We start from the raw sequence: 15,007 nt of genomic DNA, 5'->3' as shown, positions 1-15,007 counted from the left end.
TCTCAGAATTTTTAGCATTTTAAAAAATCATTATTTTTTAATGCCAATCTATGAAGATTGCAAAATAAAAATTAAGGCAACTGTCTTCAACTCCAGACAACATTTTATTTGATGGAATTTAAGAATGTTTCATAGACAAAAAATTTTACTAACACCTATCTCTGAAAGGATTTGAGTATGTTTTCAAATGTTGGTAGGAAATTTCTTTTACTCATTATTTCTAGATGTTTTTCAGCTCTGAATACAATAACAAAAGTTTAACTATACTATAGGTAATTTTTACATGTAACTAGTAATAAATAGTATACAAAGATATTTTAAAGAATGTATAATAATGAGAATTATCCATTTCCATTCTGTGTAGTGTATTTTTCTCTTTCTTAACATGTAGTCACACACCATAACTTGGGATTTTCAGTCATAGTTGACTTTCTTGTCAGCTAATAGTTAAATCATCTAATCTCTCTTCATGCAAACTAAAAATCCTCATAGTCAAAGTGAAGATTAAATTGAAACTAATCTAATCAGTGCCTATTGACTGTATCCTCTTTTAATAAAAACCAAACTGGATCAAACAACAGAAACCTTCCTTGGTGAGCACAGTACTTATATTTTTGAGAAAGAAAAGAACTATAAATTCTAGGAAAACAGAATTTTCAACACAATCAGTGCCACTGGGAAAATTCTATTAAAACAATAATGGGTGTTTTGGTATCAGACCCAGGGAAAATTTGCTTAAGCACCTCCTCAAGGCACATGATTTACAATACAAAAATATCGAGATGCAAATTAGAAAAAATATTGATCACCTGGGTGATCGTGTCTGTTTCTTAAATAAAGTTGAATTTGTTTGCAATTTCTATAACTCACAGTTTTCTATTCTTTACGATAATAAGGATTACCTAAGACATTAAAAAAAATACAGAATTCCCAGATATTCTAATTCAAAAGATCTACTATGGTTCTGGAATCTGTGTTTTTTTTTTAAAGCTTTCAAAGTAATTCTTATGCAGAAAACACTGCAATAATGAATATATTACAAAGTATACAATCATATAAAAATCAAGATAAGTACAAAAATATATATGATATTTATCATAATAAAAGGCCAAATTGTTGCTAAATGAAGCGTGCAATGTTGGAGGTTCCCTTCTTCCTGTCTCCTCAGATTTCCATGAGGAAGAAACTTCCTAAATGCTCCCAGACTCTGATTTCCACCCTTTAATCCACTCCAGGAAGGTAGAAGGAGTTACCTTAACTGCAGGATTAGGCAAAGGCACTGGCAACCCAACATCATCCTCCCTCCATTTTTTAATGGGCTCCACCTCCCTGCACAAGATCTGTGGGTGAGGCTGGCAGTATCTCGTGCTTCCTGTGATTGATAAGACTCCTTAAATCCAAAGCTTAGTAGTAGAAAGCTCAATGGCTACAAGTTCAAATTCCACCCTCAAATCCAGCTTTGACAGGAAATAAAGCTGAGATTTTTATATCCCTCTGCCTAAATCTCTGGCCTTTCAAAATAAGTTTCCAAATCAAGAACAGAAAAGGAGTTATTTACTGATTCCCTAAAACCCCATCTTCCAACACTGTTATGTCGTTGACTAGACTTGGTCTTTTTGTTTAAACGCTGCTAGCCAGTTAATGTAACAAGTTTTATATGTGAACTAACTTAGTAAAATTTGCATAATACAGCTCTATAATAGAGACCTATAAAAAGGAGATGTCATGTGTAAAAATTTCATTAGAAACTTTCAAAATACACTGTTCAATTCATTTTAATTTTATAATTGAGCCACTTAGAAGCTCCAGCTCTTGGCACTTTTCTTCAACAGCTACTAACTCTAGAATAGTATTCCCCAAAGTGTTCCATGGATCAGTAGTCCAATAAGATGTGACTCTTAATGAGTTTCCTGGTCAAAGAAGTTTAGGAAACATGAAAACAGTGATCCCCATCTTGCAAATTCAAAATGTGTATTAGCTTAGTAAGGCTCTAAGAAGTCCTGAAGTAAATAAATTAGCTTATTTCGCCCTTCCCCCAATGAACATCTATCAATACCCTATGAGACTAGTATTCCAGGTTCCACATTTTGGGAACTTCTGCTCTAGAAGATGTTTCAGCAGTCAGATTTTTGTTACTAATAATACCTAAACATCTATATAATTAATCAATGAAATGTTATCGAGGATGTCCTCTAAGTTGGCAGTACATCTGTTACAAGAATTGCCAACCATGACTGGGGAATTATGTAAATTCTGCAAGGGCAGAGGTTGTGTGTATTTGGGTGATCATTTTACCTGCAGGGCTTGACAAAGGGCCAGCACACAGCAGGCACTCAGTATTTGTTGAATGAGTGAACAAATGATGTTGACCTAATCCAAGGATGGGAATAACTCCCCATCCCACCCAAGATGTCTTATTTACAAAAAGAACACCCTAAAGAGTCTTAGGCCAATGAGCTTTCCAGGAAAAAAAAGGAATACAGTAGTAGATCTCACTCCAGTTCCACCACATCCAATTTCTCCTTGGATCCTAAAGCATCTTTCATACTCATTCGATGAGTGAAACGCTGATTTGTAATGATGAAACTAGATTTTATAACAGAAGGTGCAACTGGGTCTAAACTAGGGATTCAACACTTTATCTCACCTAAGCTGTAGAATAAGGACAGGATCTAGGTGAGGACAAATGCTGAGACTGGACTTAAGGAAAACTGCAAAGAGAACAAATTCTTTTTCAACCCTCTTTGCGTAAAGTGAGGTACTTAGTGCCTAGATTTTTGCATCTGAATTCCTAGGTTAATGACTTTGAGACTGCTTAGGAGGATTTATTATATTACTGTGGATGAATGAGTTAGTTATCAAATAGGGAATTGTCAATTTTGTATATAATTTTAAACTCAGGAAATGTTCAATGTTAGCAGTTGCTAAAAAAAATTTTTTTTAATCCTCAAACCTAAACAACATGCTCATTTTTAAACCTATCAAGAAAAATGTCCTCAAATCATTAAGTCAAAAGGATGATTTGGAAAAAGGAATCAATATTATCAACCAATATTCAAATATGCAAAGAGGAGAGCGCTTGTGGTATAAAGATATTATTTTTTGCTGGAGAGAGTGGAGAAGAGGGAAAATGTAATTTTCCTACACTGTTGGTGGGAATGTAAATTGGTGCAACCACTAAGGAAAACAGTATGGAGGTTCCTCAAAAAACTAAAAATAGAGTTGCCATATGATTCTGCAATTCCACTCCTGGGCATATATCCGGAGAAAACTGTAATTCGAAAAGATACATGCACCCCAATGTTCATAGCAGCACTATTAACAATAGCCAAGACATGGAAACAAACTAAATGTCCATCTAAAGATAACTGGATAAAGAAGATGTGGTACGATATACAATGGACTATTCCTCAGCCATAAAAAAAGAATGAAATAATGCCATTTGCAGCAACACGGATGGACCTAGAGATTATCATACTAAGTTTAGTAAGTCCGAAAGAGAAAGATAAATACCATATTATATCACTTATATGTGGAATCTAAAATATGACACAAATGAACTTATCTACAAAACAGAAACAGACTCACAAACATAAAGAGCATACTTGTGGCTGCCAAGGGAGACGGGGTGGGAGAGAGATGGACTGGGAGTTTGGGATTAGCGGATGCAAACTATTATACATAGAATGGATAAACAGCAAGGTCCTACTGTATAGCACAGGGAACTGTATTCAATATCCTGCGACAAACCATAATGGAAAAGAATATGAAAAAGAATATATATATGTATAACTGAATAACTTTGCTGTGCAGTAGAAATTAACACAACATTGTAAACCAACTATACTTCAATAAATTTTTCAAAAAACAGGATATTATTTTGTACAATTCCATTTTATTCAAACTGTAATATATGGTTATGTATTATATAATTTCTAAAACTTTGGAAAAGAAAACATTTGTTCTCTAAGACCCTGGTTTGAAGAAAAGAGAAATGTATTTACCTCCATGTAAATACCAAGAAGTATTCTCTTTTTACATATGATTACTATATTCTCTGAACCAAAATTTGGGACAAATAGATTGGCAAAAAAATTGTGCAATTTCAGGGTCTGAAAGGCTAGATGTTAGATAGAGCTTGGGTGCTGAAACATTAGAACTCATGGGACCTAAATTTATAACAGCTGGGCATAATACTGTAACTTGTCCCTGACCTGGAAAATCTAGGTTATTAAATTATTAAGTAGTACAAGGCTTACATTCTCTATAATTTTGCAGCTCTCAGGATTGTACTGGGGGGTGGTCCCAGGAAATCCTCTTTTAGGGCTTGAGCTTCCTCCCAAAACATGTACGACTTTGGAAGAAGACTTTCTCCCTTTAACCACTAAATTTTTCCCAATGTATTTAAAGCCTGGAGGTTGTAAATCTCAAAAAGGGCAACAGAACTTGAGGATAATTAAGCATGTTGAATATAGGCGCACCTGCTGTGTCTGGCAGGAAGGAACGGTCCTGGCTTTTGGTGGTGTACTTGGGGAGGTGTGGTAGGTCACCTGGCTGCCCGCTGTTGGCTACCCAGCTACTCTCACTAAAAGCCAGGACTACTCCAGAAACTCCATAAATATGAGGGCTCCATGGCTTCTCTCCAGGACAATTGGCGTAACAGGGTCTTGAGCTGGCCCAGACCACCGCTCCTGAACCTGCTCAAGAATTATAAGAATTACAGAAACAGCTCAAGGATTACAAGAACTGTAATTCTTCCTGACCAGGAGTGAAACAAGGCTTTGCACTGACCGGCCTGAGAGGTGTAACTCTGTTCTCCCCGACATGCTGGAGATGGGATGGATCCTCCCATCTCTTTTTCCTCAGGTCTGAAGTGAGGAGAATAATCTAGGCTTTCTTCTACTATGTATGTGGGTGTGGTCTCTCAGAAGAGGCCGACTTATTTAGAGGCAAAAGTACTTGCACCTGACTTAACCTTTCGACCTTGAAAATTAGTTTTTAAAGGAGCAACACTAAAATAAATGCTTAATTTATTACTTTTGTAAGTACAGCTCCAATCTCAGAACATACACATGTATACATATATACTCCGAACATATGTATACATATATATATATATATATATATATATATATATATATACACACACACACACACACACACACACACACACACACATATATTCTAGGACACAATTCGATCCTCATAGATTCATTCGGTGAATCAGAAACAGGCTCTGTGCATCCCTGGCCTCCCCAGTGCAAATCCAGGTAAAATTTTCACCTCTGCTCTTCACAAGTTTTCCAGTGTTTTGAATGCACGGAGTGTTTTCAAGAGCAGATTCAGAATCGACTAACATTTACTGAGAGACTTCGGGGTCCCAGGCTCTGTGCTGTTTTACGTATGTAGTGCCATTTAATCTTCACAGCAATAACAATCCACCTCTGAGGTGGGTATTATTTTCAGTTTGCAGATGAAGAAGGGCCTCTCAAGGGATACATCTTAGACTCACAATAAGTGACAGGTTTTAAGTCAGGTCCTCTTACCAAGCCAGGGCCTCATTCCATGAGCCACGCTGCCCCCTACAGGACAGACCATAATAGTATGGGAACCAACGGGAAAAGTGGGCGTGGCAAGGAAAGAAGGCCCAGGCATATGGAATCAATTCAAACCAAATGGGACTAAGAATGTCCCCAAACAATCCAGAGATTTTTCTGGATTTATCTGCAGGGATATGCTAATGATTTTTTAAAAAGTATAAACCTAATGGTTTACAATAGACCATGCTATACTTTCTTTCCATGACATCTTATTAAACAAATTACAGGTTTCTTGAAGCTGGGAACTAAAACAGTAAGTATTTGGTCACATGAAATTGATTAATAAAAAACACAAAGCATTTTCCAGTGTTGTCATCTATTCAATAACTAATATTTTTATGGTTAAAAAAAGTTATTCTTTGCTTCTCACTTTGATACCCATAAGCTCCATTTCTTAATAACAGTTGCTATTCAAAATTGCTATTTCTAAAACAAATTTTTCTGTTACCACATGACACACTGTGGTATAAGGGCACTTGATATGCAAATTGCTAACAAAACTTAGTATTATCTTCCCTCCTGTTGCTCTTTAATTTGGCATTGAGCAGCTGAGGTTTGAGGTTTTAATCAAAGAGCACTGAATGAGGCAATTTATAAAATCAAATGTGGATTCTTTTTTCAATTATTCCATTCACTGTTTATACCTACTAAATTGTAAAATAGTCTTAGAAATGCATTAATGCATTGGTTATCTCTTTCACTGCTTGACTATATCTAAATGCAAGCTTACTTTCAAGTGGTACAATATAGTAGAATAGTGACCCATACAGGCTCCGGCCCAAACAGTAACCCAGGGCAAGTTCTCTTTAACTCTCATTTTCATCATCTGTAAAATGGAGATAATAATAGTACCTCCTTCATATGGTCATAGAGAGGATTAAACGAAATAATCCATGGAAAACATTAGCGAAGTGCCTGCCACATAACAAGTGCTCAGCTCTTAAGATGAATTTGAGAGCTCAAACTGAAACATTACTGTTGCTATTTATTTCACGGCAAAAATATTCTAAGAACTACATTAACTATTATGCTTGGCCAAAAGAGAACAGGAGCATGCAGAAACATCATTCTCATCTCAGCACAGGGACTCCCCCAGATCAGGTTGCTGGCTTCTCATGCAGCACATGCCTGGGGCAGACAGCTAGGATGAGCAGTAATTGCAGTTATTATAGGCATGGGGGCGGGTGGAGCAGCTGGCAAGGCCCACGGGTTACGCAAGGGCAGACTGGCCTCCGACTGAGGCTGTGTCAGAGGTTAGTAGAGGGTTAGGACGAGACAGGCAGCTGATCAGATTCGAGCAGACAGACAATGGTCTAGGGCAGCAACCATGATAGATCAAGCCCAGAGAAAGAGGGCTGAGGTTCAACAAGCTGGAGGGGATCTAGTAGAAGTCAGGGGCCTGGAGAACTGCCCAGGGATACGCCTCACTGAGAGCATTTGACTTGAACTGAAGGCTTTTAACCCTGAAGTTCCAAAGGACTTTCTGATTATTAGAGGAAGCTCATCTCTTTATGACAGGCTTAGCCAAGGTGAGCCGGGGGTCATCCTTATCCCCTCCATAAACTTGAGGTCTGCTCATCTACTCATCACTGGGTCTGGCAGCCCAGTCAGGGTAGAGCAGAGTCACTCTCCTTTCATGGGGCTGCGACCAATGAAAGATGTAAGAATGAATCTTCTTGAAAGGCATCAGCAAAGGGATAATCATGGGAGATAAAAACAACCTTAGCTAGTTACACCAGCTCCAAACAACTAAGCATTAAGTTTTAAACAATTATGGCTTGGGTATTTTACCTGCCTGACAAATGAGAGGCTTGGGAATGTCCCAACATCTTGTACTTTCATATTTTATTTTGTACATTTAGTGTCACACCACTGCCATCATCAATACCAAAGTTGTTCTTATAATTAATAACCTTATTAGAATTCTGGGCAGGGTCTGCTTGCTTCCAGAAGCTAATTCCAGTAATGTTTTTTGAAATCCTGTTTTGATTCTCACTGTTTGTAGGCGATCAGGAGTGAGCCAGACTTCCACACATGGAATAGGCTCATTTTTGTCCCACGAGCACAGAGATAAAGCATGATGACGTGGTGGTGGAGCAGGGTGCCACTCCCAGTTCAGTCTGACACACCTTATGGGAAACCAGATTGCTGGGGACACTTGAGGGAGGAAATCTCCTCTATCAAGAAACCTCAGGGAACCTGGAGGCTAGGCTAAATTAAATAAGGTAAAACTGTTAGCAAAGCTGTGCAATGATAAACATAAACGTGATGACCCATGAGGGGGAAGAATGTGCATTTATGCACAAAAACACTTGAGGTGCTAGAATCATAGCTGTGTGGCAGCATAAATATAAAGCAAAGATAGATTCTTCCAGAATTTCAATAAGCCAAAAGGAATAACCGCCCTAAAGCAACACTGAAACGGTTAGATATCACTAGACAGTTGATGTTGTCCGGAATTAGGGCTGAGAAAGTACAAAGGCAGTAGTAAACCCAAACCTTCAACTCACGGGCACAGTGATTTCTGATACTCAATTTCCATCATTCAAATCCAGTCTTCAGAGTCAGTTAATTTGTACCTTCTACTGATATTCACAGCGAGAGCATCCTAGACACTCAATTTTCACATTCTTTTCCACTCACAAATCACAAGTTAAATACAAACTTTACTCAACTCAGACATTTTCCAAAGTGGTTCGTGAGCGCCCTCTAGTGATAGTGAGGTCAGTTAAGAACTCATTGCCCCCCAAAATTGTCTCTATAAAATGCAGATTCACTAAGGATTCAATTTCTGCTGTCAGCTAAAAATACATCTTCTGCCGTTGTTATTGGCACAGCCATAAGCTGAACTTACTGCTCTCTCTTTAGAATCCACAACTAGGTAAAGCCATGAATTAAAGAATATGCAACACAACCATCTGAAAACATTTCAAAGTAACCTTTGCTTGATCCCAATGTGAACGCATTATTTTGGCTGTTGGGAAGCCTTTTTCACAACCGAATAAACATGATTACAAAGTAGTCAAGGAAGATTTTTTTTTTAAATAATATACTTGTATAGTTCATTTCTCTTCCTAACTTCTTTCAGTACTCCAGTGACAATGGCAACTGATGACAATGGCTAAATCCACACAAATCTGCATTACAATTCCCTGATCATTTATTTCCTAACACATTTGGTGTTTTTTTGAAAAGTAAAGGCTTCCATCAGATCCTTTCATTCCTCAGCCCTGTACTCCAGAGTTCTTAAACTGGTGGACCCGGGACAATTGTGGTCTGCACATATGGTCTATTTACATTTAAAATTTCTTACTGGTTGCCAAAATTTAAAAATCTGGATTTCTGGCATCTTATGAAGAAAGAAAACGACCTTTGGCAACATCTTTTCTGCTTCCCCACCTGGCAACATACTTGCAGGAGCCAAGAGGGGCTGCGCCTTTAGGTGATGCCTTGGTTCAGTGAGCCAGTCACAACTCAACCCCCATCAGTCACATGCGTTACTCACCTGGCCCCAAAAGCCTTTGAGATACAACCCCTGAATTCGTGACCCCTTTCAATTCTTCCTGTGAAGGTTCTCTTTAAAATCCTTATAATCAAGCTAAAAATCCTTATAACCAAGCTAATCTTCTATCCTGTTCTCACCACAAAACGCTACTGACACAGACTAAAAGGAACACGCTATTACAAAGAAAAGTAAAAAGATATTCTCCGTAATGGAGGACTGCCAACACACAAACTAGCAGTTTAGGTTGATTTCAAATGCAATCGATTCTCTCAGACTTGATTAAGTTCACTGTGCATTTATGAATCATGTCTTTGTTTTGAGAGGACAAAACCCTCACCATGGGCTCATGCATAGCAAACAAGCAACTTGTAGGTCTATCATAAACCACCTGCTCACATCCCAAGATTTCTTTCTTGGAACCAAAGCCCTGAAGACCAGGTGACTGGCCAACCAAGTCATGAAAAGGAGACATGCACTCACAGGTGTGCTGCTGTCCGAGAAGGTGTTCATGCTGACGGAGGTACTCAGCTTGTCTGAGGACGCGGAAGGTGGGGATGGGCTCCTCTTCTCCAGGGGGTCCTGCCGCTGCAGGTACTCGCGCCACACTCGCTGAATGCTGCCAAAAAACAAACAAAAAAAATAGAGCGCACACACCGTCACTCCCCAGCCACACACTCGGCAAAGCACAAGGAGTCTGAAGGAATTGGCTATGGGGACAGGGAAACTGACACACCTAGAACGTGACAAGGGAAATCAGAACACCTGGACTGTCTGTTACTGGTTCGACTTTTACAGACTTGCCTGAGCTCAATCAGTCTCCAAGAATCAACTTAGTCAGAAAAAGTCATCCATCAAAGTGAAACTAGTTTGCACATGTAAATGTACATGCTTTGATTTATGGGACACAAAATCTTTCAACTTCTCATCCTTTTTTCAAATGAGAATAATAAATAGGCTGACGTATCACTTATTCATTCACTCAATACATCATTGTTGAAGGACCATTCTGTGCCAGGGTCAGCGCTTTTGCTCTGGACAGAGACTACAGGGCCGCTCTAGGGGGTGCCATTCACAAAGACCTCAAGGTGAGGGGTGTTCTGTGGTGTTAGACAGTGTAGTCTGTGTGGCCAAATGCAGTGGCCCTGCTCCGGGCACATGTCAGGTAAAAGCCCTACGGTCATGGATTTTACATACTATGGAAGGAAACTGGTGTTGTATGATAAATAAACAAAGAAATGGACAGAGAAGACAAAATATTTGAAAGTATTATGTACTATTCAGAAAATTAAAGTAACCCTCGATTAGGTGGCTTCTTGAGATTTCACCCAAGGAAGCTCTTCACTTCCTGTGATTATTATCCCAAAAGTGTCATCTTCTGATTTGGATAATAGAAACCTCTTCTTTGTGAAAGCTAAGTGATTTCTTTTTCCATTTGAACTAGCTTATAATCTTTAAGATTAAGATCTAGATTTCCACATGTAATCAGGGAACAGGATTCGATTTTCTCCTGGGGGTTAGCCCGACATGAAGACCAACTGTCAGTATTCAGCTTTCTAGAATAGTTTTAAATGGTTTCACTGATTCTATCACCATCTCTTTTTGACTTCTGGAAGCATCTGATCTTCTATAATTCTTCCACATACAACCAAAGTCACTAAAGGTGTTTCTGTATAAACAAACTGATTTATTATCATTTGGCTAGAACGGTTCAAAGACCATCAGTTCTCAACAGTCAGAGGATATAAAGAACACGTTAATGCTATCACATTATTGAATTTGTATGTGTTCCCTAATTTATTAAGGCTCTGTGAGTTATAATGCTCAAGGAAAAGTCCAGAAGCTACAGTGAAACAACCTTGGGATCAGAGGCCAATCTCCCTGAAACTATGAACCTTCAGCTTCTGGGGCCCTTACTGAGAGGCCAGAAGCTTCTTGCCTTGGGTCATATGTGGTCACTATTTTCTTATGCAATGTCTGCTCAAAATGCACCCTTATTTATTTATTTTCCTTTGGTTTAAAGATTTTAAACAGAATCTCAGAGAGGGTCCTGTAAGATTATGTGCCTGAATTTGGTAATCCCGTTGTTTCTTCTGGGATCCATTTTATTAAGGGAGTATCACATTTTGGCCAGCTGATTTCCACACTATCCAAAGTGCTTGAAGCGTTAGGCAACTCCCAGAGCCCTGCTGACAAGTTCTGCCACTTTACAGCACCTAAAGCCTGTAAACCTGTGCATAAGGGCTTAAAAACGTGTGACATTTTTTAAGTAATTTAAAAAATAGAAAATACTGACAACCCATAAGACACCCACAAGTTTATAGGACTACAGGTATTCCTCTCCCAGCCCCCCCTTTTTAAATTCCTTGATTATTCAGAAAATATAGAAAGAAAATGAAGTAGGCATTCGAGACATTACAATTTAGCTTGTTGAACACCAGGGGGCAGCGTGACACCTTTAAAAAACAACGATGCTGGGCAAAACCCAGGTGAGGTCTGCAAAGAATTTAAAGCATCCCCTTCCCCATCCTAGTTCTATGGAATCTGGAAAGTGACATATCAGTTTTCCTTAAGACAGAGATTAAAAAGACAATATGCTTTCCTTCCAAGTAGATGGATATCCTCTTCTTGTTTTAATTGACAAGAAAATGTGATAATATTAAATACGTTTAAAATGCGTATTAAAATCATCTAAGCCCACTCGCTGCCTTAATACAGAAGCTATTTTAATTTTTGGATATTTACCTTACTATCCTTGTCTACATATATGAAAACAATTTTACTTAGTTGAAAGCATACTACACTATATTTCTTTTTTTTTTTTTAATGTTGGGATCAAAAAAGAGAGGCCAGTCATGTCATACAAGGCTATTACTCTAAATTGCTACATTGTTTATTTTAATGGTGGAGCCATGCTACTCTCTGAATCATAGAAAAGTGTTTACATTACACAGGAACTCCCCTTTGATGACACTGATGTGATGTTCATAGGTTAAATTAGTCTAATATTAGCTCTCGGAATACCATCTCTAAATGCTATTTTACTGTACTAGGGAACTGAAACAAAACGTAGAAGCATTTGTCCTTCGGTCAAAGGGAATCATTTCTCATCTTCTCATCCTAGCTTTACCACAATTCCTACTCACCAGCCTCCTTTACGGCTGCAGAGTAAACCCTGAGCACCAACTACCTTGACATTTTTATTTCTGAAACTAAGCAGTGCCATCAATATAATGCTTTTAAAAACTGGTCGCAGTAAGGGAGCACATTTTCTGTGTTCCTACATTTTGAATTATAAATAAGGTATAGAAGTTTACTTCAAAAGAGATGATAGGGGGGCTTCCGGGAAGATGGCGGAGGAGTAGGATGCGGAGATCACCTTCCTCCCCACAGATACACCAGAAATACATCTACACGTGGAACAACTCCTACAGAACACCTACTGAACGCTGGCAGAAGACCTCAGACCTCCCTAAAGGCAAGAAACCCCCCACGTACCTGGGTAGGGCAAAAGAAAAAACAGAGACAAAAGGTTAGAGGCAGGACCTGCACCAGTGGGAGGGAGCTGTGAAGGAGGAAAGATTTCCACATACTAGGAAGCCCCTTCGCGGGTGGAGACTGCGGGTGGCTGAGGGGGAAAGCTTCGGAGCCGCTGAGGAGAGCACAGCAACAGGGATGCGAAGGGCAAAGTGGAGAGATTCCCTCACAGATCATCGGTGCCGACCGGCACTCACCGGCTCGAGAGGCTTGTCTGCTCCCCCGCCGGGGCGAGCGGGGCTGGGAGTTGAGGTTCAGGCTTTGGTTGGAGCACTGGGAGAGGGCTGGGGTTGGTGGCGTGAACACAGCCTGCAGGGGGTTAGTGCGCCACGGCTGGCCGGGAGGGAGTCCGGGGAAGAGTCTGGGCCTGCCGAAGAAGCAAGAGACTTTTTCTTCCCTCTTTGTTTCCTGGTGCATGAGGAGAGGGGATTAAGCGCGCTGTTTAAAGGAGCTCCAGAGACGGGTGCGAGCCGCGGCTAAAAGCGCGGACCCCAGAGACGGGCATGAGACGCTAACGCTGCTGCTGCCGCCGCCACCAAGAAGCCTCTGTGCGAGCACAGGTCACTGTCCACACCCCCATTCCGGGAAGCCTGTGCAGCCCGCCACTGCCAGGGTCCCTGGATCCAGGGACAACTTCCTCAGGAGAATGCACAGCGCGCCTCACGCTGTTGCAACGTCACGCCGGCCTCTGCCGCTGCAGGCCCGCCCCTCACTCCGCGCCCCTCCCTCCCCCGTGCCTGAATGAGCCAGAGCCCCCGAATCAGCTGCTCCTTTAACCCCATCCTATCTGAGCGAAAAACTGACGCCCTCCTGCGACCTACACGCAGAGGCGAGACCAAAAACAAAGTTGAGTCCCTGGGAGCTGTGAGAACAAAGAAGAGAAAGGGAAATGTCTCCCAACAGCCTCAGGAGCAGCGGATTAAAGCTCCACAATCAACTTGATGTACCTACATCTGTGGAATACCTAAATAGACAACGAATCATCCCAAATTGAGGAGCCGTTTGGATGAAAGGCTCTTGGTGCTGCAGCCAGGAGTCAGTGCTGTGCCTCTGAGGTGGGAGAGCCAACTTCAGGACACTGGTCCACTAGAGACCTCCCAGCTCCACATAATATCAAACGGCAAAAATCTCCCAGAGATCTCCATCTCAACACCAGCACCCAGCTTCACTCAACGACCAGCAAGCTACAGTGCTGGACATGCTATGCCAAACAACTAGCAAGACAGGAACACAACCCCACCCATTAGCAGAGAGGCTGTCTAAAATCATAAGTCCACAGACACCCCAAAACACACCACCACATGTGGACCTGCCCACCAGAAAGACAAGATCCACCCTCATCCACTTGAACACAGGCACTAGTCCCCTCCACCAGGAAGCCTACAGAACCCACTGTACCAACCTTAGCCACTGGGGACAGACACCAAGAACAACAGGAACTGAGAACCTGCAGCCTGCAAAAAGGAGACCCCAAACACAGTAATATAAGCAACATGAGAAGACAGAAAAACACACAGCAGATGAAGGAGCAAGAGAAAAACCCACCAGAACTAACAAATGAAGAGGAAATAGGCAGTCTACCTGAAAAAGAATTCAGAATAATGATAGTAAAGATGATCCAAACTCTTGGAAACAAAATAGACAAAATGCAAGAAACATTTAACAAGGACCTAGAAGAACTAAAGATGAAACAAACAATGATGACCAACACAATAAATGAACTGAAAAATACTCTAGATGGGATCAATAGCAGAATAACTGAGGCAGAAGAACAGATAAGTGACCTGGAAGATAAAATAGTGGAAATAACTACTGCAGAGCAGAATAAAGAAAAAAGAATGAAAAGAACTGAGGACAGTCTCAGAGACCTCTGGGACAACATTAAATGCACCAACATTCGAATTATAGGGGTTCCAGAAGAAGAAGAGAAAAAGAAAGGGACTGAGAAAATATTTGAAGAGATTATAGTTGAAAACTTCCCTAATATGGGAAAGGAAATAGTTAATCAAGTCCAGGAAGAACAGAGAGTCCCATACAGGATAAATCCAAGGAGAAATACGCCAAGACACATATTAATCAAACTGTCAAAAATTAAGTACAAAGAAAACATATAAAAAGCAGCAAGGGAAAAACAGCAAATAACACACAAGGGAAGCCCCATGAGGTTAACAGCTGATCTTTCAGCAGAAACTCTGCAAGCCAGAAGGGACTGGCAGGACATATTGAAAGTGATGAAGGAGAAAAACCTGCAACCAAGATTACTCTACCCAGCAAGGATCTCATTCAGATTTGATGGAGAAATTAAAACCTTTACAGACAAGCAAAAGCTGAGAGAGTTCAGCACCACCAGACCAGCTCTACAACAAAT

General features: G+C 40.3%; 1 protein-coding gene across 1 annotated transcript in view; it reads right to left on the bottom strand.

Annotated features, from left to right (window-relative positions):
* Window positions 1-4,598: 4,598 nt before the first annotated feature.
* IQCJ (IQ motif containing J) overlaps window positions 4,599-15,007 on the bottom strand; it is a 39,702-nt gene continuing 29,293 nt past the window's right edge. The window contains exons 4-5 of the mRNA XM_032629386.1: window positions 9,586-9,721; window positions 4,599-4,697 (exon numbers count right to left, since the gene is read on the bottom strand). Coding sequence (XP_032485277.1) covers window positions 4,599-4,697; window positions 9,586-9,721 — 235 coding nt within the window. The remainder of the gene's footprint in view (window positions 4,698-9,585; window positions 9,722-15,007) is intronic.

This window comes from Phocoena sinus, chromosome 4 (genome assembly GCF_008692025.1).
Source record: "Phocoena sinus isolate mPhoSin1 chromosome 4, mPhoSin1.pri, whole genome shotgun sequence".
Taxonomy (NCBI): domain Eukaryota; kingdom Metazoa; phylum Chordata; class Mammalia; order Artiodactyla; family Phocoenidae; genus Phocoena; species Phocoena sinus.
The sequence above is the reverse complement of the archived record's forward strand: the minus strand, read 5'-3'. Positions and strand labels throughout refer to the sequence as shown.